Source organism: Sinohyriopsis cumingii, chromosome 1 (genome assembly GCF_028554795.1).
Source record: "Sinohyriopsis cumingii isolate HCF-2022 chromosome 1, ASM2855479v2, whole genome shotgun sequence".
Lineage (NCBI taxonomy): Eukaryota > Metazoa > Mollusca > Bivalvia > Unionida > Unionidae > Sinohyriopsis > Sinohyriopsis cumingii.
Genome location: NC_142961.1, coordinates 64,777,653 through 64,805,030, shown reverse-complemented (window position 1 = coordinate 64,805,030; position 27,378 = coordinate 64,777,653). Strand labels below are relative to the sequence as shown.

General features: G+C 34.8%; 2 protein-coding genes across 4 annotated transcripts in view; one reads left to right on the top strand and one right to left on the bottom strand.

Annotated features, from left to right (window-relative positions):
• Positions 1-1,297: 1,297 nt before the first annotated feature.
• LOC149807011 (galactose-3-O-sulfotransferase 2-like) lies at positions 1,298-5,345 on the top strand. The gene has a single exon (XM_089933099.1). The coding sequence runs from the start codon at positions 1,324-1,326 to the stop codon at positions 2,440-2,442; it is 1,119 nt and encodes a 372-aa protein (XP_089789225.1). The 5' UTR covers positions 1,298-1,323; the 3' UTR covers positions 2,443-5,345.
• Positions 5,346-15,803: 10,458 nt separating this feature from the next.
• LOC149807010 (G protein-coupled receptor-associated protein LMBRD2-like) overlaps positions 15,804-27,378 on the bottom strand; it is a 73,051-nt gene continuing 61,476 nt past the window's right edge. For all 3 annotated transcript variants that reach the window (XM_089960615.1, XM_089960628.1, XM_089960622.1), the window contains one exon: positions 15,804-25,144. In XM_089960615.1, coding sequence (XP_089816741.1) covers positions 24,921-25,144 — 224 coding nt within the window. In that variant the 3' untranslated portion in view covers positions 15,804-24,920. The remainder of the gene's footprint in view (positions 25,145-27,378) is intronic.

Genomic DNA, 27,378 nt, shown 5'->3' with positions numbered 1-27,378 from the left:
TTCTGTCGCGGAACGCGTTTTTCTGGAATCGAACCTACTAGTTGATGTAACGTTTGTCCGTACGCCTTAACCACACGGATACTGAGCTCTTACAGATATACAGATGAAATTTAGATATATAACTATACGAAGCAGACGCTAATCTCTTTAGAGCTTGTGTGTAAATCGATTTTTAACAAAAAAATCTCACTGAGTTATTAATAGTGCATTCATTTTAACAGACCTACAAATCACAATGTCTGTCGCGTTTTTATGGAGTAGTTTCCACTTGTCGATTCCAACGTTTGTCCGTACGCCTTAACCACACGGCTACCGAGGTCTTACAGATATACAGATGAAATTAAGATATATAACTATACAAAACAGACACTAATCTCTTTAGAGCGTCTGTTGCGATTATTTTGTAAAATCAGAGCGAGTTATTAATAGCGCATTCATTTTATTAATCAGACGTTTGACCTGCAAGTCACAGAGTTATTAACAACGGACTGAAATTTTGTGTGAATGTTAGGTATAGTAATTTTGTGTGAAATATCAAATATAAAAAATTGCTAGCAATTTCACAGTAAAATTTTGTCTGAAATATATGAATAGTTTTATATAGTGGGTGTTTCTGGATCAAACCCTGTTTTGTTTGACGACGGCGATGACTCAGTGGAATGTTCTCGACGAGTGCCTCAACAAAGTTGTTTTCATAGTTTTTTAGACTAAATTGAGGGGGCCATGGAGGGGTGTAAAAATTATGTTGTCGTTCAGTACAAAATAGGGTTTGGGACCAGAACACCCCTTACATAAGACTTCTATTATTTTCATCTTTTTAGTTGGAGATATTTAAAAAAAAAACACGATATACATAAGCTTCAGCAATATTTAAACTTCCTCTAAAATCATACCGTGGCAAACTGAGTGAAAAGTGATAAGATTGCCTAATGTGATAAGATCTTACGATGGTAACCTGAGTGGAGAGTGATAAGATTTCCCAAAGTGATAAGATCTTACGATGGCAAGCAGAATGAAGAGCTATAAGACAGTCTAATGTAAGAAAAAGATTTTCTAATAGTAGAACATTGTCGAAAAATAGAATTTCAATTTTCATTCATTCTAAAATACTTGCAATATTAGAGTATGGGCTGATTTTCAAATACACAAATATAATTTTCTTTGTAAATATAATATCTACTTTTTTCCATAAAGGCTGTCAATATTTCGCTTTGTAAAAACAATAGAAATAGAAAAATCGTGTCTTAAATTTTTATTTTTTTATTTTACAGATTCATCTTTATATCTATGACCGGGTTGTGTGTTTTCATCTCTGTGGGCTTAATGTTACGGGTCATTAATGTCACTAGTCTTGGAAAAGAAACAGAACTCTACTCCAAACTTCTAGAACCAACTAACAATCGATCATCCCGAGACATAACACCAGTCTGTAAGACAGCTTTTGAAAACTCAAGGGAGGAAACTCAACACATCGCCTTTTTAAAAGTCCATAAAGCCGCAAGTTCAACAATACAGAACATTTTGTATCGGTTCGGTTATGCGAGAAACTTGTCATTCGTCCTACCTATGCTCGATAATTACTTTTCCAAACAAAGTAGATATGTCCCTAAAGTCCTTAAACCCCTAAACGGGAAGAAACACGATATCCTATGCAACCACGCTGTTTTTAACTACACCGTCATTTCGTCTTATCTGAAGGAAGACGCTGTATACATTGGAATTATACGGGAACCCCTTTCGGCTTTCATATCAGCTGCCAATTATTACAGATATGTGTGGAATGACAAGTATCTGAAAAAAATCCCAGACAAGGAATTTTTGCACCAGTTGATAAACAATCCAAAGAAATATGAACCAAAACATACATTTTTGTCACAAACTTACAATAGAATGGCTTATGACTTCGGTTTTGATTTTCAAGCCCGTAAAAGAGGTCAAGAAGATGTGGAAAAATATCTCCAATATTTAGACGAAAAATTCTCTTTAGTTATCCTGGCAGAATATATTGATGAATCTTTGGTTCTCATGAAAAGGTTGTTCAAGTGGAAATTAAGAGATATAATTTATTTGTCCAATAACGAATTCACAAAAAATGCTACTACGACAGTTTCGTCAGAGGATATCAACGTGTTTAAAAAACGGAACTTTATTGATTATAAGTTTTATGATTTCTTTCACAAAAGGTTTTGGAATCAAATTACATGTCATGGTCCTGCAATATTTGAGGAAGTTCGACATTTCAAATCTATCCAAAAAATTGTCAAGTCGTGTTGCCGGATGACCAGTACACAGCCATGTGCAATTTCAGAGTCAGTCTGGAATGAAAAGTTTTACGTATCTAACGATGACTGCCGCCTGATGAATATGCCAGAACTGGATTTCTTTCGATTGTTAAAGAAAAGACATAAATTATTGATGAATAAATTTTCAGGCAGAAGTTGAAAGACAAACTTTTACGTTAAAGCCTGATCATTATTTTACGCGATCCATACTCAGTTTTTCTGTTGATATCAACAGATGTACAAGCTGCGTAATAATGCACTTCCGATGTAGCTGGACCTAAAGTTACATGTTCTGCAAAGATGGACAATCTTCACGCTCAACTAAGAATGATGAGAATGAATTGCATATAATGGCTAGCAACCTCTTCACATTGATAGAAGATTTACAGTTAAACCTTACAGATATTCTGTTCTTTTTGAGAAAGAAAGAGAGAGAGAGAGTAAGATGGATGCCGGGCGAGTAGTTAACATTACGTCTGTCCAATATTAATGATATCTACAGAGTTTACCGTGTGATGTAGTGATTCATTTTTGGACCAGCGTCTCTGCATGAAGCTTTTATCCTTCAGTTCATCTGTGGATTATGTGTCTTTCGCAAAATTTAGGCTTCTGGGAATTTTTAAGGCGAGTACTCATTTTCTTTGATGTGTACTCTTGTGTCAATTTACACCTTTTTGAGAAGACCCACAAAACTAACCTAATTGTGCTAATCAGATTGCACTAATTGCACTACTTGCTCCATAATTTTATTGAGATGCTTTAGGATTACAGTAATCTGCGCCAAAATCTCATCTCAGAATTGGTGTGGCAAAATGTGCAATCCAAAGAAAATTGTTAAGTCTTTACTGAACTGTAGTTTTCAGAGTGCCAGGAAGGAAAGAAGCCGGCCACTAACGGGAACAGCTACAAACTTTCTGTCTGGGGAACTGGTCGTAGATAATGAAGTATTGCCCTAATCCAGAGGGATCTATGAAAAGTCAAAATTGGTAGTAACTTATTAATCACGAGAGTTTATACGATGGCTTAGTTCTAGGCATTGTATCCCAGATGTCTGAGAAACTTCAAGTCGAACAGGTGGAGGAACTGGACATACAAATCGTAAACAAAACAAAAAAGAGGTGGACGGTAAAATTGAATCGATCAACTTTCAAAATAACCAGTTAAGAGAAGAATTAGTGGACCTAATGAAAGAACGTGAAAAGCTAAACGAAGAAATACAAAATATTAAAGATCGCTGCAAGGAAGACGTGAAGATTGCAAATCACAATGAACAATAATACTCAAGAGTAAATAATAAAACAAATTTTGAATATAACTCATTCACAAAAGCGATAATGTCAGAGCAGAATTTGCAGAGATGGTGAACAATGTTGAAATCGATGAGAAGAATGTTGACATCGATGAGACGGATGTTCATGTGATACGGCTGACACCGGGAACAACAATGCCCCAGAACCATTTAATGTTAAATTTTGGAATACGCAGACTAAAGGGACCATTGTTAAGAAGGAAGAGGATTTTAAGAGCAAATTTAATGTAAGAATGGTGGAAGATATTGGACTCATTCTACCCATCCCAAACTTTAATTTATCTGGTATTTTATTTGTAGTGTGAACGCCAAAACGAAAGCCGGTAAAAGTTAAATTTATCTTTTTGACGAAATCAATGAAACAATCAAGCCCAATCCGGAAGTGAAGTAAATTTCCCCATTGATTCTGAATACACTTGGAGGAATAAACTGTGTACCAAAGCTGACATGAACAGTTCCAATTTCAGCTATGCATGTTCTGAATTTGAAAAGTGACATTCGTAGAAGGAAAAAGCCTTTTCTTGTAAGATCTTCTCATAACCCTAAGGCTCAGTTTTGACATATAGATATAATTGTTTTTGAATCGCATTTATTTTTCTGAATTGTTGCTGCTAGGTTCGATGGTACAGAGTTACCAGTGTCAATTTAGTATGAATGTTGACATGTTTTGTTTGGGGTGGGTGGGGTGTGCCATGTTAAAATATACTTGTATGTACAGCTGTGTGTGTACATATATATATATATATATATATATATATATATATATATATATATATATATCCGATGATTCGAAATGAGACATTTTCAACGGACAATAAAGGACCATCTAATTTGGACTTTAGGACCATGGTCTTCGTCACGTGATACGCGCTACATCAGAGTTCACCCTAACCATCTTTTGATATATTTTAATATCAAATTCAATTTGGCATTTTTCCCCAATCGGATATTCATAAGCTATACTAATAACGTAAAGGTCATGCCCGTTAAATACATTTCTTTTACAGTTTTAATAAGAAAAATAAAAAAATATTTTCTTCATGCTGAGGTCAGCCCGGCTCTATTCGACGAATATGTGTTCAACCCGTAATACACTCTTATGCGGGGATCAGCCTAGCATGGATTTAGTTAAGATGGGATCAGCCCAAAATACATTTTCATGGTAGGATCAGCCTAACACATAGTCTACTTAAGCTGAGATCAGTCCAGAATACACTTAAAAGCTGGGACCAGTCTAGCACAGTCTACGGAAGCTGGGATCAGCCAAGATTACACTTTAATGCTGGGATCAGCTTAGCACCAGTTATCCTTGAGCTGGGATCAGCCCATAATACATAATAATTTGCTGGGATCAGCCTAGCATAGATTTATTTGAAGATAGGATTAGCCCAGAATATACTCGAATGCTGGGATCAGTCTAGCACATATTTTGCTTGAGCTGGGAGCAGCCTAGCACCAATTATACTTGAGCTGGGACCAGTCCAGAGAACACTGTAATGCTGGGATCAGCCTAGCACTGACTGTGAATCAGTCATTTACATTCAGATTCTAGCCCATGAGTAGCCCCCACAGACAGATCCAACTAGTTTTGAATTTTAAATTTAGTATTGATGCTATTTTGGTTATGAGTTTGATGTAGGACATTGGTAATAATCAATAGTGCCATGTTTGAGAGAAAGGGAGAGTGAGTGAGAGACGAATGCCTATAGATACTTGTGTATCATGTACGTCTTACAATGCATGTATTAAATCATTTCTCGTACAATTCAGTATTGTTTTGTTGTGCATAAACTTCACTCTCTCCATGTTCAAATTGTATAGTTATACTAGCACGTCTGCGTAGAAGAAACCGGATGTATATCTTTATTGGGATATATCATTCATTATACGTTTACGTGAGACACATAGTTGAGATTGAAAAGTATTGGAATAGGGGACTGAATGGGTTTATAAGTATTTTTTTTTTAAATCGAGCAATAGTGCTACCATCCTGATTAGAAATAATTCTGAATATATATATATATATATATATATATATATATATATATATATATATATATATATATATATATATATGTGTGTGTGTGTGTGTGTGTGTGTGTGTGTGTGTGTGTGTTCTTTTCAAATTATCATTTAATGGATAGGAATTTCCGCTAGTGATTGTATACGGTCATAATGATCATGTTAGTGTTTTTACAAATTTGAAAGAGGATATTTTAAATTTTGACAATTATTATGTTTTTGTTTGTTGTGACTGGAATTTTGTTCAAGGGAGCTTGACTTTTATAATACTTTGCACGATAAACACTGTATGGCCAGAACAGCAATGCCGGACATAAAAAATCAACTTGACTTACTAGATCTATGAAGAACAGTCAATCCGGAGAGCAGAGTATTTAATTGATGACCGGCAAACCTTGTGAAACGGAGAAGGTTGGGCTAATTTTTAATCTCTGGGGGCATGATTCCTTTAAACAGATCATTCAACAATAACACTACAGTTCCTATATCTGCATTACCTACAGGTTCTGGGTACTGGAAATATAATAAGTAAATAAAGCAAAATTAATATATTCTTTTGAAACCCAAAAAATTACTATATAGCCATCACAATAGAATTAATACCCAGGCCCGGCGCTAGTGCACGGCGAACGAGGCAACCGACTTGGGACCCGAACTAACTCGCAATGCAGTTTTTTTTTTTTTGCTTGGGATCCCGCGCTCATCGCTTGCTGCCTTGGGCCTCGCATACTGCCTTGGGGCCAGCACATCCTAGGGCAGGGTCTGATAATACTAATGCGAAGATGGTTTAAAAAAAAAAAAAAAAAAAAAAAAAAAAAAAAAAAAACAACACACTAAAGGTGCAATTAACTTCTAATGACCAACTGTTCTTTTTACAAATCATTAAAATGATTGTAAGGTCAAAATCAATTAAAAAACCAAGGCAGAACAGGAGGAACAAACTTTAAGCAAACTTTAAGCTGAAACCCGCACCTTAAATTTTTTAGTGAATCAAAATAACAATCCCGCTATTATGGAAGAACTGAACAAAAAACAAGGAGAAAATGAGATAAATGATACAATGTCACAATCAAAACCATGGTTGTACGAGTCTGATGGGAAGAAATTCCAAAATATTTCCTTAATTCAGTGTGTGTGTGTGTGTGTGTGTGTGATATTTGGATTTGTTACGTAGCTTTAAAACAAAGTTCAGTCATATCGCTACGATGTCAGCAGTGCGGCAGATTATAGTGATGTCTATCACGAGGGCATCATGTCGCAGACATGTAGCAAGATGTCCCACCCTGTCACATTATCCTGACACCAAGCCGACCAGTCCTAACAGTAACTCTTAATGCCGAGCGCCTAGCGAGTCAGCCGTTAGTACCATTTTTACAGGTCTTTGTTATGACTCGGCCGGGGTTCAAACCCGCTACTACCCGCATCCGAGGCAATTAACTCATTTATTGTTTTGTTTTGTGTTGTTTCTCTTTTCCTAATGAATTAAAACCGCTCCGATGGCCTAGTGGTTACAGCGTCCGTATGGACGATGGAACAAGGGTAGTAGGTAAAAAAAAGATATATTACAAAAACAGAAATAATTTTCTAAAAAACATATAGAAAAAGCAAGATCAGTAATAATTTTAAAACTCATAAACGCTTGTTTAACCATAATTAAAAAAGCTTGCAGGTCTTTAAATAAACTCATGTTACGGTAGGCTAACGTTGAGAAATGTGGTTTAGTACATGAAAAATATGAAATATTACACTAGCGCTGGTTCCAGTTTGGATTTACGGTCGAATTCTACAAGTTCGTTCGGAAAAGGCCGTTTTCTTTTAAGATCTCTAAACCCTGGATACAATATGCGACATATTTCAGCATTTCAGTCTCAGAGAATCATTGCTTGCGCTCCAAAAGAAGATAAAGACAGGCAATTTAGAATTTAAATAACTGGAGACGAATCTTACTACTTAGTGCAGATTACAAGAATTCATCGGCACTGTTGCTAATAGGGGCAAAAATTTCTCCCTTTTATTATTAGTGACTGCGAAAAGGATTTGTAAAAGGGAGGTCTACTGGTGAAATTACAAGAATTTTGTATTGCCCGATGCACTATTTTAAAGAAGAAATGAATCTGTTCCTTTCATATTGACGGACTTTGAAGAAGCCTTCGACTTAGTTGAATGTGACTTTGTGGAAAATACTCTGAAATCTTTTGACTTTGGAGGATCAATTCGTTACTTGTTCAGGGTATTTTGCTATACAGCAAAAAAGTTGTGTCATGAATAAACGACAGTTATCAACATTTTCTTCATTCGGACAGAGGTTGTCGCCAAGGATATTTTTTAGCATCTTATTTATTTATAATAGGAATCAAACTGCTTGTAAATATTAATAACAATAAACACACATATTAGAATAATTTTCCATAATTAGATGGAGCAGTTTATAAATGATGCTTCTGTGTTATTAAATGGTTCTCCTATCTGTTGAGGAAATATGTTGGCACATGACTCTTTTTATTAAAACTTATTTATTGCTGTTTTATCTTTTCATGACTTTCAGTTTTGGCTTCTGCCAACAAAAATAGTATTACAAACAAAGACAAACATGCAATTTAGTAGCACCTTGGTCTTTGTATGCGAGTGTGTCTTTGTGTACAACGTGTGTGTGTGTGTGTGTGTGTGTGTGAGTGTGTGTGATTTAAATTTTTAACGTAGTTTTAACAATTTTTCAGTCATATCGCTACGATGTCTGCAGTGTGGCAGTTTATAGTGTTGTCTAGCATTGGAACATCATGCCGCAAACATGTAGCATGATGTCCCACCCAGTCACATTATCCTGACACCAGGCCGACCAGTCCTAACACTAACCTTTTAATGCTGAGCGCCAAGCGAGTCAGCTGTTAGTACCATTTTTGTAAATCCTTGGTATGACTCGGCCGGGGATCGAACCCACGACCTCCCGCATCCGAGGCGGACGCACTAACCACCTGAACGGTTACAATATTTGTAAATATATGTGTATGTGTGTGCACACATGTGCGTAGTTATTTAAGTAAGCGAAAATATGTAAATATTAGAATGCAAAACAATTTAAGGTAATACCCCATAAAAACCAGGTCAGGTAGTGACGTATTTAGGAGGACATGTAAAATCCTGATAACCATGTTCAACTATAAAATATAAAAAAAAAATATTCTTTCTCAAGGATAAATCCACCGTTAGTTCTGTGTAGAAAGTAGAACTACATTTCAGATGGTGATTTACCTTCTAGGAAGGGGAGTAGGATAAAATTCTACTAAAAAGTTAATTGTTTTTGCACGGAAAGACTGTCTTACGAGAGTGACAAGATGTTTTGCATGCATTTTTCGTTAAGACAGACCTTGTATTGTACATAATATGGCAAGAGCTAAATAAAATGTTGAAAACTTCTGACGAAAGCTGAAATGTATATTGGCAACGAGTACACTCTCTGTCGCAAACCAGGAGCATAGTCTAAACTTCTAGATGTTCCGAAGACAAAGAAATATTTCTTCGCGCATGTTTTAAGGGACTTGAATTCCTTGACCGAATTGTGAAAGTTATACCACTTTCAACTTCCTTTATAATCAAGGCTATAACAAACCCATATATTTCAGACTGGCGAAAATGAACTTACTTCCGAACACCTAAGATTTATTTTGGGAAAATGTCGCTGTCGGTCGTTCGCACATTAACTGCCAGCTACACAAGGAAATTTTGAAGATTTGGCATAATGCACAAATTGTAGTTCCAAGCAAGCTATGCGTGCAAGAGAGATTTTCTTTCCTTCCTTTTTACATTGAAAGTCAGGAAACGTATGTCATGGGACATTGGCTACTGAGTGCATATATATTGACATATAGTGTGTGTGTGTGTGTGTGTGTGTGTGCGTGAAGACAGAGATGGAGGCAGAACTAAGGTAACAAAAAAAAAAAGAATAGAAGAAATGTATATTTTTATCTTGAGCGCACGCTTGTGAAGAGCGAAAGAGGCAGTTTTTGAGAGCAAAGAAAAGATAAAAGTTTATATCTTATTTATATTTATGTGTTCAAGTGTGTAACTGTGTGTGTGAACACGAAATCTTGCTTACATTTTAAAACATTCATAGGAACAGGAAAACACAAGCATATTAGGAACGGAGATTTGTAATAGAAAATAATATTGGCAGCAAATAATGTTGTAGTGCTACACGTATGTTGAAGGTAACATGGCTTATAAAGGGGGTTGTGTGTCATACACAAATTTATTTACAGATTTGGTAGCATACAATCCCCTTACTGTTTGTACTCCAGTTACCTGGAGATTGGTATTAGTGCCATATACATATTCTCAAGCACTGGCACTTACGCATGCGTACAAGAATGCATAAGTATTCCCTTTATCATTTTTAGTATCATTAGTGTTATGGAAAGCCTTCTTCATTCACTAGCCCACTTTTTATAATAGTTACCCAGATATTATCTATACCTTCTCGTATGTTGTCTTACTTTCTTGCTTTGAGGACAATAAACGTCAAAATCCTCAATAAACTCAACTTTTGCCTTTATATACATCAGGTACCATGAGTCTTATCACGTTAGCCGAAGAGTCTATTCATCACTAGACCTTCCCAAGTTTGATAGAAGGATGCTTATCAAAGCGGCCGACATTTGATGAGTGGGAAAATCACTAACGCATCCATTAAAGACATGCATGTTGACTAGGAAGGGGATCGGACAAAGGACAATGCCCTGAGCAACATTAGAGTCAACACCGAGACTATTTATCATAGAGAACAACCTTCTGTGTCCAACCCTGTAGAAAGTCTTAGACCGATGATGTTACTTTGGGATTTATGCTGTAACAATCTAATTTATGTCAAAGTCTTTTGTGATGTACCTTTTTAAATGTGTTAGCAAAGTCTATAATTATAATGTCAGTTTGGATATTTGAATTGTTGTCTATGGCAATTTCATTTAAAAAGTCTACCATTTGGTTGTGACGCGAACCTTTAGATTCAAAACCATGTTTTGTCACACAAGAAATTGTTCTTTTCTAAACTATTCATTATGGAGCTATCTATGTGCTCCACTTGTTTACATGTGATACGTATTAGATGGGCCTATAATTAATTTGCTCGTACCTTTCAATGTTTAACACAGGTAGACATTTGCTTCTTTCCAATCAGATGTTAAACTCTTCCATGCATTTTATCAGGTCACATTAACTTGGGGGTGGGTAGGGTAGAATTTTGAGAATGCCTTTCTCATTTGTGGTTGTATCAGGCACTAAAGAATACGGACTATGTCGATTGTTTGGTATAGGAATATTATTATTTTCTGCAGTGAATGCCTGTTGTAACTGGCTAAATAGAACAGCAGGGCTGTGAACTGTTCTTGTGAACGTACCCGTATATGTATATCGTACAAATTTTAAATATAAATATTGATACTGAAGCTTGGCATTAACCTTATGCCACTACCAGAAAGTGATACGTATGTCCCACAATCTACTAATGCCACTGTCAGAATGTGGTATTTCCTATAATCTGCAAATGCCACCACGCTAATGTGGTATGTCCTATAATCTGCTAATGCCACCGCCAGAATGTGGTATGTCCCACAATCTACTAATGCCACTGTCAGAATGTGGTATTTCCTATAATCTGCAAATGCCACCACGCTAATGTGGTATGTCCTATAATCTGCTAATGCCACCGCCAGAATGTGGTATGTCCTACAATCTGCTAATGCCACTGCCAGAATGTGGTATTTCCTATAATCTGCTAATGCCACTGCCAGAATGTGGTATGTCCTACAATCTGCTAATGCCACCGCCAGAATGTGGTATGTCCTACAATCTGCTAATGCCACTGCCAAAATGTGGTATTTCCTAGAATCTGCTAATGCCACTGCCAGAATGTGGTATGTCCTACAATTTGCTAATGCCACTGCCAGAATGTGGTATTTCCTATAATCTGCTAATGCCACTGCCATAATGTGGTATGTCCTACAATCTGCTAATGCCACTGCCAGAATGTGGTATGTTCTATAATCTGCTAATGCCACTGCCACAATGTGGTATGTACTACAATCTGCTAATGGCACTGCCAGAATGTGGTATGTCCTATAATCTGCTAATACCACTGCCAGAATGTGGTATGTCCTATAATCTGCTAATGCCACCACCAGAATGTGGTATGTCCTACAATCTGCTAATGCCACTGCCAGAATGTGGTATGTCCTAAAATCTGCTAATACCATTGCCAGAATGTGGTATGCCCTACAATCTGCTAATGCCACCACCAGAATGTGGCATTTCCTATAATCTGCTAATGCCACTGCCAGAATGTGGTATGTCCTACAATCTGCTAACGCCACCACCAGAAAGTGGTATGTCCTACAATCTGCTATCATATTCAACTTTTCTCTACTATGAGAAAAGAAAACAAATTAATTCAGACAATCAAAAATGTGTGCCAAAAGTGTTACTTTTTTTCCCACCAGCACAGAGTAGGATATTAAAATGTAATAGAATTTGCACTATCTATTGCTAAATTAGACTGGCATCATTCAAGTTTTGCACATCTGTTGAATTATAACTAATATTTAACACATGCAATCAGGTACTTTTCTAATTTAGAAAACATTAAATTGCATATTTTAAAATTCGATTTGCTGGTGTAGGACAGTTTGGGGGGATGGGAGAGCAAATTGTCATTCAACTTTTTGGGGGGAGCGGGGTGAGGTCGGAATTTCATGTGATACTACTGTTATGATGACATGTTGACAATTTTTTTTATTTTGATTTTTTTTATATGTTACCAGTATATACCATGGTTGATATCATATATCCCATAACATGGGTGTAAAGCTGTTATCTTATATATCCCATCAAATGGCTGTAAAGCTGATATCTTATATATCCCATCAAATGGCTGTAAAGCTGATATCTTATATATCCCATCAAATGGCTGTAAAGCTGTTATCTTATATATCCCATCAAATGGCTGTAAAGCTGATATCTTATATATCCCATCAAATGGCTGTAAAACTGTTATCTTATATATCCCATCAAATGGCTGTAAAGCTGATATCTTATATATCCCATCAAATGGCTGTAAAGCTGATTTCTTATATATCCCATAAAATGTTTGCATGGTCGATGCTATATATCCTGTAAAATGTTTGTTTGATCACTATGTGCTGAGTGGTCTAAAGTGCTCACCATTACAGATCACTCATACATCTCACCTCTCTCTGTTCTAATTTAAGTCTCGGCTTAACCAAATTGGGTATGTAAGAATGTTCGCCAGTAGCTTCCCATTAATTAAGTAGTTGGTTTTCCAAGGGTTCTCCTCCACTAAATGTACTGGCCATCATGTATAGCCTATCATGTGCTGAAACATATTTAACCTCACAAAACTAAACACAGATATGTTTTAAAATTCATAAATTTCTGCACGTTGCAATCACATTCCAAAATTGTAATCCTTTGTCTGCAGCTATGCAATATTACATTCTAATGTGTCTGTACACTAACTTCTGTATAAATTAATAGGTGAAAACTGATTTCCCACTTTATCCAGGAGAGTTCAGTAATTTTACTCAGATATCACAAAAACATACAATATTTTAACACTTTCTGAGGTAATAAAAAAATCATATTTACATTTACAAAAGCTTAATCTGGGAAAACAAATATGAATTTAACTGAGACCATTTAAAAAGTACATTAAATTAGACTTCCATAACATAATATTTCATCATGTGTCACAACAGATGCAAAGTACTCAGTTAGAAAGTTAACATAGCCTTATAATTATCAAAGTGTTTGGTTAGAAGGACTGATAGCTGTACCTTGATCAAAGTGCCTGGTTAGGACAACATAGCCATACCATGATACCCAAAGTACTTGGTTATGAGAATAACGTAGCCTTACTATGATACCCAAAGTACTTGGTTATGAGGATAACATAGCCTTTCCATGATACCCAAAGTACTTGGTTATGAGGATAACGTAGCCTTACTATGATACCCAAAGTACTTGGTTATGAGGATAACATAGCCTTTCCATGATACCCAAAGTACTTGGTTATGAGGATAACGTAGCCTTACTATGATACCCAAAGTACTTGGTTATGAGGATAACATAGCCTTTCCATGATACCCAAAGTACTTGGTTATGAGGATAACGTAGCCTTACCATGACACCCAAAGTCCATGGTTATGAGGATAACGTAGCCTTACCATGACACCCAAAGTCCTTGGTTATGAGGATAATGTAGCCTTACCATGACACCCAAAGTCCTTGGTTATGAGGATAACGTAGCCTTACCATGACACCCAAAGTCCTTGGTTATGAAGATAACGTAGCCTTACCATGACACCCAAAGTCCTTGGTTATGAGGATAACGTAGCCTTACCATGACACCCAAAGTTCTTGGTTATGAGGATAACGTAGCCTTACCATGACACCCAAAGTGCTTGGTTATGAGGATAACTTAGCCTTACCATGACACCCAAAGTACATGGTTATGAGGATAACATAGTCTCACCATGATACCCACCCAAAGTACTTGGTTATGAGGATAACGTAGACTCACCATGATACCCAAATTACTTGGTTATGAGGATAACATAGCCTCACCATGATACACAAAGTGCTTGGTTATGAGGATAACATAGCCTTACCATGACAGGCAGACAAAGTGATTGGTTAGGAAGATAACATGGCCTTACCATGATACACAAAGTACTTGGTTATGAGGATAACATAGCCTTACCATGATACACAAAGTACTTGGTTATGAGGATAACATAGCCTTACCATGACAGGCAGACAAAGTGCTTGGTTAGGAAGATAGCATGGCCATACCATGATACACAAAGTACTTGGTTATAAGGATAACATAGCCTCACCATGATACCCACCCAAAGTACTTGGTCATGAGGATAACATAGCCTTACCATGCTAGGCAGACAAAGAGCTTGGTTAGAAAGATAGCATGGCCTTACCATGATAAACAAAGTGCTTGGTTAGGAAGATAGCATGGCCTTACCATGATAAACAAAGTACTTGGTCATGAGGATAACATAGCCTTACCATGCTAGGCAGACAAAGTGCTTGGTTAGGAAGATAGCATGGCCTTACCATGATACACAAAGTACTTGGTTATGAGGATAACATAGCCTTACCATGGCAGGCAGACAAAGTGCTTCGTTAGGAAGATAGCATGGCCTAACCATGATACACAAAGTACTTGGTTATAAGGATAACATAGCCTCACCACGATACCCACCCAAAGTACTTGGTCATGAGGATAACATAGCCTTACCATGCTAGGCAGACAAAGAGCTTGGTTAGAAAGATAACATGGCCTTACCATGATAAACAAAGTACTTGGTTATGAGGATAACATAGCCTTACCATGCTAGGCAGACAAAGTGCTTGGTTAGGAAGATAGCATGGCCTTACCATAATACACAAAGTACTTGGTTATGATAACATAGCCTTACCATGACAGGCAGACAAAGTGCTTGGTTAGGAAGACAGCATGGCCTAACCATGAAACACAAAGTACTTGGTTATAAGGATAACATAGCCTCACCACGATACCCACCCAAAGTACTTGGTCATGAAGATAACATAGCCTTACCATGCTAGGCAGACAAAGAGCTTGGTTAGAAAGATAACATGGCCTTACCATGATAAACAAAGTACTTGGTTATGAGGATAACATGGCCTTACCATGATTAGTTATTTTTAATGTCAAGCTATACATACTGGTTATGCATAAGGATTAATTTGTTTTCTCATATTTTTTCAAAGGTAACTAAGTTACTTGCAAAAAATCTGATTGACCATTCAAACCTGGTCTAGTAACTACCTCCACACTACAGACCATCTGTTTACAAAAACCACATGCTTCATGTGACCAATAATTGTCATTTTGCTGTCTCATTAACCCCAATATATGACAACTAATGTTTTCTAGTTGCATTATCTGGACTGTCTTTTAACTGAGAAATCATCTTTTTAGACAGAGACTGATGGGTAAAAAGAGAGAAAGATGAGCAAGCATTTGTAGTGTTTAAAAGTATCTAACAAAAGTCCATGCTGTATACTGTCAGGTAAGTTTAGATATTTCATTGATTTCACAACTAAATGGAAAGTTTTGATGAAATAACAAAAACAATCAACTTCAGTACATGAGTGCAATCATATTTATTCATAAGTGCAAGTCAAAAAATGATGACATTTATTAACAGTGTTAACAAAATTTGACATTACACATGGCAAAACCAAATGAAGAAAATGCCACGGACTATATTGCTGAATTTTAAACTAATCAGTAATAACGGTATTGAAAATGCCAGTGACGATATGGCTGAATTTCAAACTAGTTTGTCAAAATGGTGAAGTACTGGATGCATCTGCATCTTATCTCCTCAAATTTCATGACTTTTTGATGGATAATCTGAATTTCTGAATTAAACACAGTGTAATGCAAGTCTCTGGAATATGAAATCTAGGTCACAATGACATAGTTTTGTCTCAGAAGTTTTTTTTAAAGATACTTAATATAAAGTTGATGTGATATGTGTGCTAATTGTTGTATCAAAGACAATGAGCTACACTCCAACATTAACACAGATTCCTTAATTGTGTGAAATCCATATCACAATGTCCTAGTTTTATCTAAATTGTGTTCATCATGACACATGTGAATCTCAAACTCATGACTCTGCATAAAATAGTGAGCAAAGCCAAATGTAAACCAAAGTTTTCAATCAGATCTCAGCTGACTTGATAGGGACATCAATCCAAACATCAGAGCTGTTTTGCAGTCCTGCCGAACTCCACAGTGAGATTTCAATCATTTAGACACACGAAATGAAGTGGCCCTTGTGTAAATGACTGCATGTATAGTAGTATCAGTAATCTGATCAACTTCAATTAGATAGCAAATCATTTTTAAATAATAAATACATAAACATTTTCAAAGAGAACAATATCTATGTCATGCATGGCTCATCTATTTGTAATTATAATCGCCATGACAACAACAATACTAGCACTAATATTATGATGTAATACAAGCATAGAAACATTTAATTAGAACATTAAGTGATCCTAAGACTTGACTAATATATCATTTTAATATATTACACAGCATGGAAGAAAATATATGTAAAAAATACAGGGAGAAATAGATTACAGATGCTTTTAACACTTAAGTACTTTGGGAAATCCTTTCACCACTGTGCCTTTCAATTACTTAAGTAGAATAATGTATTTCTTATCCCTGCATAGCTCTAGTTTTCTTTTACTTACTTGCAGAATAAATATGCACTCAAAGAAATGTGCACTCAAAAGGATGTTACAATAATAACAATAATATGATAATAATGCAGATATAAATAATGGATATCAGTCTTAATTATTTGTGATACTTCTTTGTATTTTCCATATACCCCTCTTTCCATATAAATGATCCATTGTGAAATGACACACAAATCAATTGCTCAAAAGCCTGTTTTTCTTCTTCATTTTACTGGTCTACTGTACAAACTCACTTATAAGCTGGGTCCAACTGCAAATAATATAGACTCTGGTCTGACATTGCTTAATGTGCCAGCAGATCAAGGTCTGACATTGCATAATGTGCCAGCAGATCAAGGTCTGACACTGCATAATGTGCCAGAAGATCAAGGTCTAACATTGCATAATGTGCCAGCAGATCAAGGTCTGACATTGTATAATGTGATAGCAGATCAAGGTCTGACATTCCATAATATGCCAGCAGATCAAGGTCTGACATTGTATAATATGCTGGCAGATAAAGGTCTGACATTGCATAATGTGCCAGCAGATCAAGGTCTGACATTGTATAACGTGATAGCAGATCAAGGTCTGACATTCCATAATGTGCCAGCAGATCAAAGTCTGACATTGCATAATGTGCCAGCCGACCAAGGTTTATGGTGTTTATTCTACTTATGAATCCTAACAGACTCCATGGATCCAGCTTTACTGGCACATTAAACAATGGCAGACCTGGATCTACGCAGTTGGATCTGACTTACATGTGAGTATGTGCTGTGTTTATTCCAACAACAGCCACAAACAAAGAACTAAACTGTAAAGACCTTTCTGTCTCACTGTCAGACCATGCTTAAGCTTTACAATACTAGCAGTGAAATAACCATATTTATCCATACATACATCACACCCTACTGTTATTAGCATAGTCACAGGCCTGCCAGAGTGTTTTGTCAGGTGATCAGTCTCTCTGCAGTGTGCTTCAAAATCCTCAGCAGAATGAACAGCATGGACCTCAAATTTACGATGGCAGATCTGAAACTACCATATATACTCACATACAAGTCACGTAATCATGTAATGCTCACAATGACTGTTGTGTAAACTTAAGTTGGGTCAACTTCAATTTGCAGAGATTCATATCTGCTTTTGCACACTGTACTGGTAGATCTGGCTCAACGCAGTTTATCAGGACTAATGAAACAAAAACATGGACCCAAACATGGATATACTAGCCCATTACACAATGGCAGATCATGGTTTATACTGTTTGCATTCGGTTCTGACTTGAACACAAGTACACGTTGTACAGAATTTGCAGCAGGCAGTCATTATAAATAAATAAACATACTAACAATAATTCCACATTTCTGCTACTGAGAAAACATCCAATTTTTTTAATGCAATTCGATTAGATATAAACATCCCTTATTGCAAGTATGATCTCTAGTGTTTTATTCATTGTAGTGAAAATCCATTTTACACAGATTAAGACACTGCTGACTGCAGGAAGTATCATTCATGACTAAATCTAAATAATATATAACGATTCCAATCGATTTACATTCCAATTTACATCTAACTGCAAATTATAACAATTCCAATCGATATGAAACAAAACTTTAACATTACAATATCACATTTCAAAAAACTGTATTGAAATTTGGTCCCTTAAAAATGGTCACAACCAACTGCATTTTCTGAGATCAAATGTAAAAAAAAACTTTTTCAGAGATCTACTTCTTATACAAAGATTGACATACATGTACGTGGAAAGTTTATCTTGATTTAGAAAGACCTTAACACAGTCACCAATTTCATGATTCGAAAGATGTTTACTTCAAACTCCAAGTAAACCAGGCTTTTGCTGACCAATGCCTTGTCTGCAAACCCTATATCTTGACTAAATATGACTTTCAAAACTTTTCAACACGAACTTTAGTGTAACAAGAGGCCCAAGTGGTTCTCACTTGGCCAACATCTACAAGAACCAAATGCAAGTGCAGATGGCCAAAAAATGTAAAAAATTTCTTCAAATACCACTCATTGCATATGTTATAAAAACAGCTGTTTCAAGGTTTCTTCAGTTTTTATACTGGTACATCAACATCATTTGTTAAAGGTCACCTGCCACTTATATTGTACAAACGTGTGATATTATTATAGTTATAAACAAATGGCATTGGTTATGTATGCACACCATAAAAATGTTTAATTAGACTTAAAACTCTGCTTTATAAAATGAAAAAATTAATCGGCAATCTCCGTAAACAATTGGTAGTTTCTGCGTGCCAAAACTGGATATGACGTACATTTATCCCTTCTATTCAACCTAGCCATTCAAGTGCTTAATTTCCCCACATAAATGTCTATGTGATATGGTGTATGATCGTGCTTTTGTACAGCAAATATGGTGCAATGTGTTGCATATGGATGTAACCAAGAGAGTGATGATGGGGAAAAAGCGTTCTTTCTTTTTCCGAAAAACCATGTTTACCAGAAAAAAGTGTATTTAATCTGTGGGACTGAATAGGGGAGGGATGGGAAAGTTGTATCATTTATGCCGGATTATAGTAAATTTGACCCAAAAACAATAAGGTCCAACTCAAAATACAATTCAGCCAAACTTAACAATAGTTTGTACGTTCTTTTTCTTCAACAAAAAATTAAATGCTATGTAAGATAGGTTTTGGGAAAAAAAACTAAATTTAAACAAACTATTTTGATATTCTTTGAAAGAAAATAATCATACTTCGTAACGTACATATTTATGAGAGAAAACACAAACTGACATATCTTGCTTGATCTAATTAAAATATTTATATACATTTTTTTATGCTAAGAAATATATGCATCTGCACAATGAAATTCTCAATTTAAGTCTTCCAATCAAATTATCCATAATCATTTATAAAACAAAAATACGTAACAGATAATATTCTACATAATGCGTATACATTTTGCTAAGGGTAGTGTACATGAGATATTATAACAAATATACTTAATTTTAGGCTTCATGTTGTAACACAGCTGCATACAATACATACTAGATTACACATGAGAGAGAGAGAGAGAGAAAGAATAATATTGAGCATTTTGTCAGTATTTAGTTGCTGCAATATTAAGCTCTTACCAGTTAATTTTATTGTTTGTTTTTATTTTTCAAGTTGTCTTAGTGTCTGCACGCATAAATTGAAAGCTTGTCATTACTGGTCAATATCGTCAATCATATCTGCTCCATTATTCCGTACAAATTAGAAAGGAAATAATTTTGTGTTTAATTTGTGCCCCCCCACCACCACGGTACAAAATAAATTGATAAACATAAACTTGTTTGAAAATAAATTGAAAGAAATTAACCTTGCATTGTTATCATAAATTCCTTCTTTTTCATCATGCAAAAATTATTTTAAAAAAATATATATCCACGAACTCCGTATATGTAGTGGATGCCGGCTTGTATATGCATTCTTAGTGTAGTGTGTATCACTTATGTCAAATAACAAAATCGCAAATGAGATGAAAGTATCAACCGATTGTTTGAAGGCACCTGCCTTTATGCATGATAAGTTACTTATTGCAAACTGACCCAGATTGTATTGTATCCAGGTTAACTATAAGTTGGTATCACGCCAATAAAAAAGTAATCTATATTTTAAAATACATTCAATGTGAGTGCAAATGATAATCTTTTTGCTAGCATGGATTACAAAAGTATTATTAAAGCAAGTTATTATTGCGTATAATATTTGCCCTGCAAACATCAATTATGATTACATATGGCAAACAAATAGAAGCCCGGGTGATAAACACAACTGGCATGGAGCAATAAACTCATTGTTTAAACTTACCGACAATATCAAATACATAGGTTATTTTATTACAATGCAAACCAAACCCGGAAAATTGACTTTGGTATCTTTTTAGTGTGCCGATTTTTTCTTCTGAAGTCGGCTGACAAAAGGAAGTCAAGTTTAGTTCCTTTGGATTCTTTAAGTGTGCCGATTTCTTTCATCTTTTTTTTTTTTTATAAAGTCTGCCAACACAGGGAAGCCAGCATTGATTCTTTTTACCTGTATTAACAGGAATTTTCAAAATAAATTGAAACAATGGAACAGTTTTGAAAGCGACACAATCTAGTGCGTCGTGCATGCATACCAATATAAGGCTGAACAGTAAATTAGTTTTCATTAGTTTCACCTAAAATATTCCCTATCCACAGTTTATAGTGTTTAATTTTTCGACAACAAGAAGCATGTACTTCGTCTTGTAGGATAAATGTACGTAATTTCCGGCTGCATCTTCTATAGGTGGGAAATCGTAACTAAGGTAAGTAACAGCGTTGTATACTTCTATTTTGAGTAATTAAATTATTATTTCTTCTTTACCCTTGATAATTTTTTTGTTTTTTGTGTGCAACTATTTTTAATCATGTAATGCAAATCTGATATAAATAGGAAAATGTTGGAGTATGGCCGGTGACCTTTAAATACTGAAAGGCCTTCTTTTGGATTTGGTCAGAATCTGTACAAAGACTTTTTTATACATAAAAAGTGGTGGAAATGGTTTCTTTACTTTCAAGCAATGATGCTTTATGTTAAATTTGGTCACATTCTGTAAAATGACTTTTTAAAAGACATTATTAAAAGATTTTCTATTTTTAGAAGCAGCAGCCATATCTGATGGCAGCATTTGTTTAAAGGCCAGTTTGTTCTTATTTGCTGTCTTCCCTTATTACTAGTTGAAACTAAATCCTTTTCTCAAATTGACAGCAAACAACATATTACAGTTAAAAATGGAAACCTAGATCCTATGAACACCATCATTTATCTCTAAATACTAGAGAAAAACTAAGTTACCAATATCATTTATCATTTAATAAACAGTGCATCTACTGATAAAAAACCTTGTCTATAGCACAAAACTATAGGATCAGACATTGTTTAGAACACACTTATCAAAAACCTGTCTATACAAAAACCCATCAAGAAACAGTCTTTAGAACAATTCATGTATGAAGTATTAATTTTGTTCATTTATTATTAAAATAATTCAACATGACCTTTTCACTGGCACCAAGAGGTCACAAAGGATTTGAGTGTGTCTGTCATCTTCACATGTGATTATTTATTAATATTGTTTACAATATTCCATATGTTATTGAAACTGTATGCAAAACATTTTGCATACTCTAGATATACTTGTATAGCACTTTCAGCTATACATTTAAATCTTATGATATAATGTTAAATGGTCTGAGAACACTGATCAAATAGGCAACAAATATGTATCAACTTAGAATTTTAAAAAACAAGCTGCAATGTATTGCCAGCCTGTCACGTGCAGAAAATGGCATTAAACTCCCCAAACCAAATCAGTGAACACTGATCATTGTGAGAAACAAAGAAACAATAAATAAAAAAAATTCGAAAAAAAAAGACAAACATACAAGATGAAATATATGTAATTACGAGAATAGATCTGGTGAATTTTCCTATGTCCTGGTTAACAACATCTGCATTGCATTTTTGCAGTTTTGCATTCAAATGAAAATAGAGAGTATATGGTATTTCACTGTTCAAGTAAAAAATATTGGAACTGCAATGGCTCTGTGGGTTAGAATGCCAAACTTGTAACAAGATAGATCCGATTTCAGATTTTGCCCAGAACACCCTCATGTATTTCTATGCAAGGTACTGACTCAGCCACATCATATGTCTCTAGGCAAGGCACGTAACTCAAATTGCCCTGGCATGATAGAACACTGAATGTGCTGATGTGCCCATACAGACAATAAGAATTTTATGTAATAAATAGGTATTATATTATAAAAAGATCTTTTTAACCAATAAAATTAACAATACTTCTTATGCCTGATAAAGAAAGAGTAAAAAGCAATCAAGTCAATGGAAAAATACTTTTTCGGTCTGAAAAGGATCATGTTCAACATCATTATTTACTAACTCTTAAAGCAGACATATACACAATTTTGGGGTCTGGAAGTAACTAGAGGATTTTGTGAAGAGAACATTTCACAACCTATACAAAATGGTGGATTTAATTTTATGCAAGTTTGTTTCCAACAATAACAATAAGAAGATTAAATTCTACATGAATATTTCTGATGTAACAATATTGAATCTATCAAATAAGGTGAATAAAACATGCCACAAGTTTGCATCTGATAGTATGTAATACAGAATTTATAAACTGTATGTTTTATGAATGCCAGTTTTTTAATCTAGTCATCATAATAACAGAAAATAGACTTCAATGACCTCATATTCCAAACCCTGATGATTTCTTACATTTTTTAGAGGTATATAATGGCGTGACATTTCAGTATTATATCAGGATTATTTCAGTATGAACTTACTACAATTATAAATGGGAACATTCTAGTACCAATTTGCTTCCTGCAATGGGGAAAACTAAGTCCTTTTTAACATAGTTTAATAGATATACCATGCAGCACATAATGGATAAAACTGTGATACTGTTATACTTCAAGTAATTTACTCCTATATCAATTAAATTTGTGCAAAGGAGAACATAATACCAGTACACCCATTATACCTAGCAACAAAAAATTGCACACACTAACTTGCAAAGATGGCCAATTGGTATCAAGATTTTGGTATCTACTGTCACCTGCTGTAAGCTATACAACTAACTGAACCTGATATTCATTTACCTGCTGAAAATAATAACTGAACCTTTTGTGTCATCAAGGTTTTTAGTTATCATTTCGGAAGAGTGGATGGAATCTATCAAAAATATGGAAGGGTATATCCACTGATCCTGCTGAAATGAATGATACCTGCTGTAGGTCAGAGAACTGAAACCCTCTGTCACTTTATACAGCATTTACCTACATAATGTTCAAATTCAACAGAGAAGAGCATATACCCAAGTCTGTCATTGCATATTATACAGGCAGATAAGGCCTGTTCACTTGAAATCATAAAGTTAAGAGACCGCCCATCTTATAATAATGAAGGACTTTAATATTGACCCTAATCTAGGTTGTAAATTAATGGGCTCAGATGTTAAAATGATTGTTATATCACTATAGAGGCTCAAAAATAGCATAAAATCTGATCCACCGGCACATTATGCAAAAGCAGATATGTTACGATGTGTGTGTGTGTGTGATAAGTAAGCATTACAGATATTTAGCAAAAACAGTATGTGTTTGTAAAGATACATATGCCCCACTGCAGACATTCTAATTAGATAGTCTAAGTTTAATTTTTTTTTTTTTTAAATTGGACAGATTTCTATAATAGCATGAAAATCCAATTAGGTGATTTTTTAATAAATATAAACATGCACTCAAAATTTAATATGGCTACCTCAAGTGGTGTTTGCTAACAAGGATTGTGTCACAAAGTCTGTCCAAAAAGTTTAAAAATGTGTAAAAATAACAATAATGAAAAATCACTGTATTAGCTTAAAAATCTAATCAGGTCATTATATGAATACAAATATGCCTACAAAATCAAATTTTTCTACCTCAGGCAGTTTTTGTTTAACTGCTAACAAGAATTTTGCTAAAACAAACAGTACAAGTATAAAAAAATTGGAAAATGCAAATTAATTTAAAAACTTCTGGAATGGCCTGAAAATCAAGTCGCATCAACTACATAAGGACATAAACATTACAATCAAGTTATATTTGTCTATGCTGAGTTTTTCTGTATAATCTTCCAAAACATTTTCTAGATGGATGGGCAGATGGACAGAACCAAATCATGATGACAACAGTTTAATCAACCAAATTTGTTCATCAAAAACTCAGAAAAAAATCTGCATGCTGTAAAAAAGCATCTTTTTATGACTTGATACAATAGGAACATAGATTTCATGCACATATAATTAGGTATCCAAAGACTATATACAATATTTATTACAACAACATGAAAAGAGTATTTTCACAATATATTCTTTATTTATCTAACATGGAATGATATGACTAAATGGCACTAATCGATTTGTCATCACACATCATCAAAAATTCCTCTTGGTGGAGGTCGTCCAATGGGGCGGCTAGTCTCATTGTGAACTACAGCCTGAGACTGGTATCCACCAACTGTATCAGAACGATTCATGTACTCATCTATCAGATCAGTGCTGCTTCCTCCAGTGTAGTCAATTGGTTCAGCTTGGTTAAGCAACTCTGAGCGATCATTTTTGTTATGACTTCTGGATGTAGTTTGACGTGCTGAAAAACCCAAATATCTGGTATTAAATATTTATCAATATATAGTAATCAATCTTGGAATTTTGCAACCTGAAAGTATTAATTAGAATATCATGACAGCTTTATAAAATAAAAAAGCCAACACGTTCTGATCAATACATGCTACCACAGGAATCTAATGATGAGGCTCACTTAAAGATTCACTGTGACCTTTCAAGGGATTATATGTACAGAAAGAACACCATAGCCATCACGAAGAAATAAGTGTTTGTAGTCAATGCAAAATAAAGTGCATGATCCCATTCATACAGTAAGATATGTCAATCAACAGCTAATGCATACTCTATTATTAGAAAAGAAGTAGAATTAGGACCCATGGTGACACCATGGTGAACATGCAGGATTTGTGACCAAATAGGTGTGGGTTAGAATCCTGCCATCAGATCAACCTAGGCCTGGCTACTGTGAGGTATCATACATTTTAAATAAAAACATGATGTTGATAAATGTACTAAATTAATCTGTTATAAAAAAAGACAATGTAAGACCTCTTAATTCTCAAAGACAATCATCTTGTTTTTAATGAATGACCTTTATTTGTGAACCTAGAAAGAATCATATTCCAAGGATCTATCAGAAAGACCAAGAATATTTAATCCCATGTCTTTGGGAAACTATGTGTGCATATGGGAAGGACCTGTATTACTCATCTGGTACAAATGATGATAAATGTTATACCTCACTAATCATAAGGCTTTGTTTTATTCAGGAATCGTAAGGCTTTGTTTTATTCAGTAATCATAAGGCTTTGTTTTACTCAGTAATCATAAGGCTTTGTTTTATTCAGTAACCATAAGGCTTTGTTTTATTCAGTAACCATAAGGCTTTGTTTTATTCAGTAACCATAAGGCTTTGTTTTATTCAGTAATCATAAGGCTTTGTTTTATTCAGTAATCATAAGGCTTGAAGAAAATGAGTCTTCTTCCTTTTAAATGCTGAGTGCTGAAACCATCTTTGATATTCTACACTGATAACAAGATTTAAAAATTAACTGCTGTGATTCATATATTGGATGTCAATTTTATACCGTTTTCATTTAGGACCATCAAGGCATTAAAAGAAGTCTTCTGGTGGAAACTTCATTTTCGAGGTGCAGTGATAACAAAGATGGATGCCATGATGACTATATTCATTATCAGGCTGGCACCATATCTATTTAGTATCAATTAGACATCATAATAAGTCTGTTGGTGAAAACACCATGTCAATATGATAGCCATCTAGGAGGAGGATTGAAAATAAGATTTTATTTGTGGCAGTCGTATCTGAAAACAGTCTGGCACCATGTTCATTTATGACCAACTAGACATCACAAAAAGTCTTTCAGTGAAAACCACCTACTGATATTACTATTCATTCTTGAAAAGGAGCAATAACATCATTTTCAATGTGGCAGGCATATTGACCAATAAGACATAATATTGACCAATAAGACATAATATTGACCATCATATTGACCAATAAGACATCATACTGACCAATAAGACATAATATTGACCAATAAGACATCATACTGACCAATAAGACATAATATTGACCAATAAGACATCATATTGACCAATAAGACATAATATTGACCATCATATTGACCAATAAGACATCATACTGACCAATAAGACATCATACTGACCAATAAGACATAATATTGACCAATAAGACATCATATTGACCAATAAGACATCATATTGACCAATAAGACATCATACTGACCAATAAGACATCATATTGACCAAAAAGACATCATACTGACCAATAAGACATCATACTGACCAATAAGACATCATATTGACCAATAAGACATCATATTGACCATCATATTGACCAATAAGACATCATACTGACCAATAAGACATCATACTGACCAATAAGACATAATATTGACCAATAAGACATCATCTTGACCAATAAGACATCATATTGACCATCATATTGACCAATAAGACATCATACTGACCAATAAGACATCATACTGACCAATAAGACATCATATTGACCATCATATTGACCAATAAGACATCATACTGACCAATAAGACATAATATTGACCAATAAGACATATATTGACCAATAAGACATCATATTGACCAATAAGACATCATATTGACCAATAAGACATCATACTGACCAATAAGACATCATACTGATCAATAAGACATCATATTGACCAATAAGACATCATATTGACCATCATATTG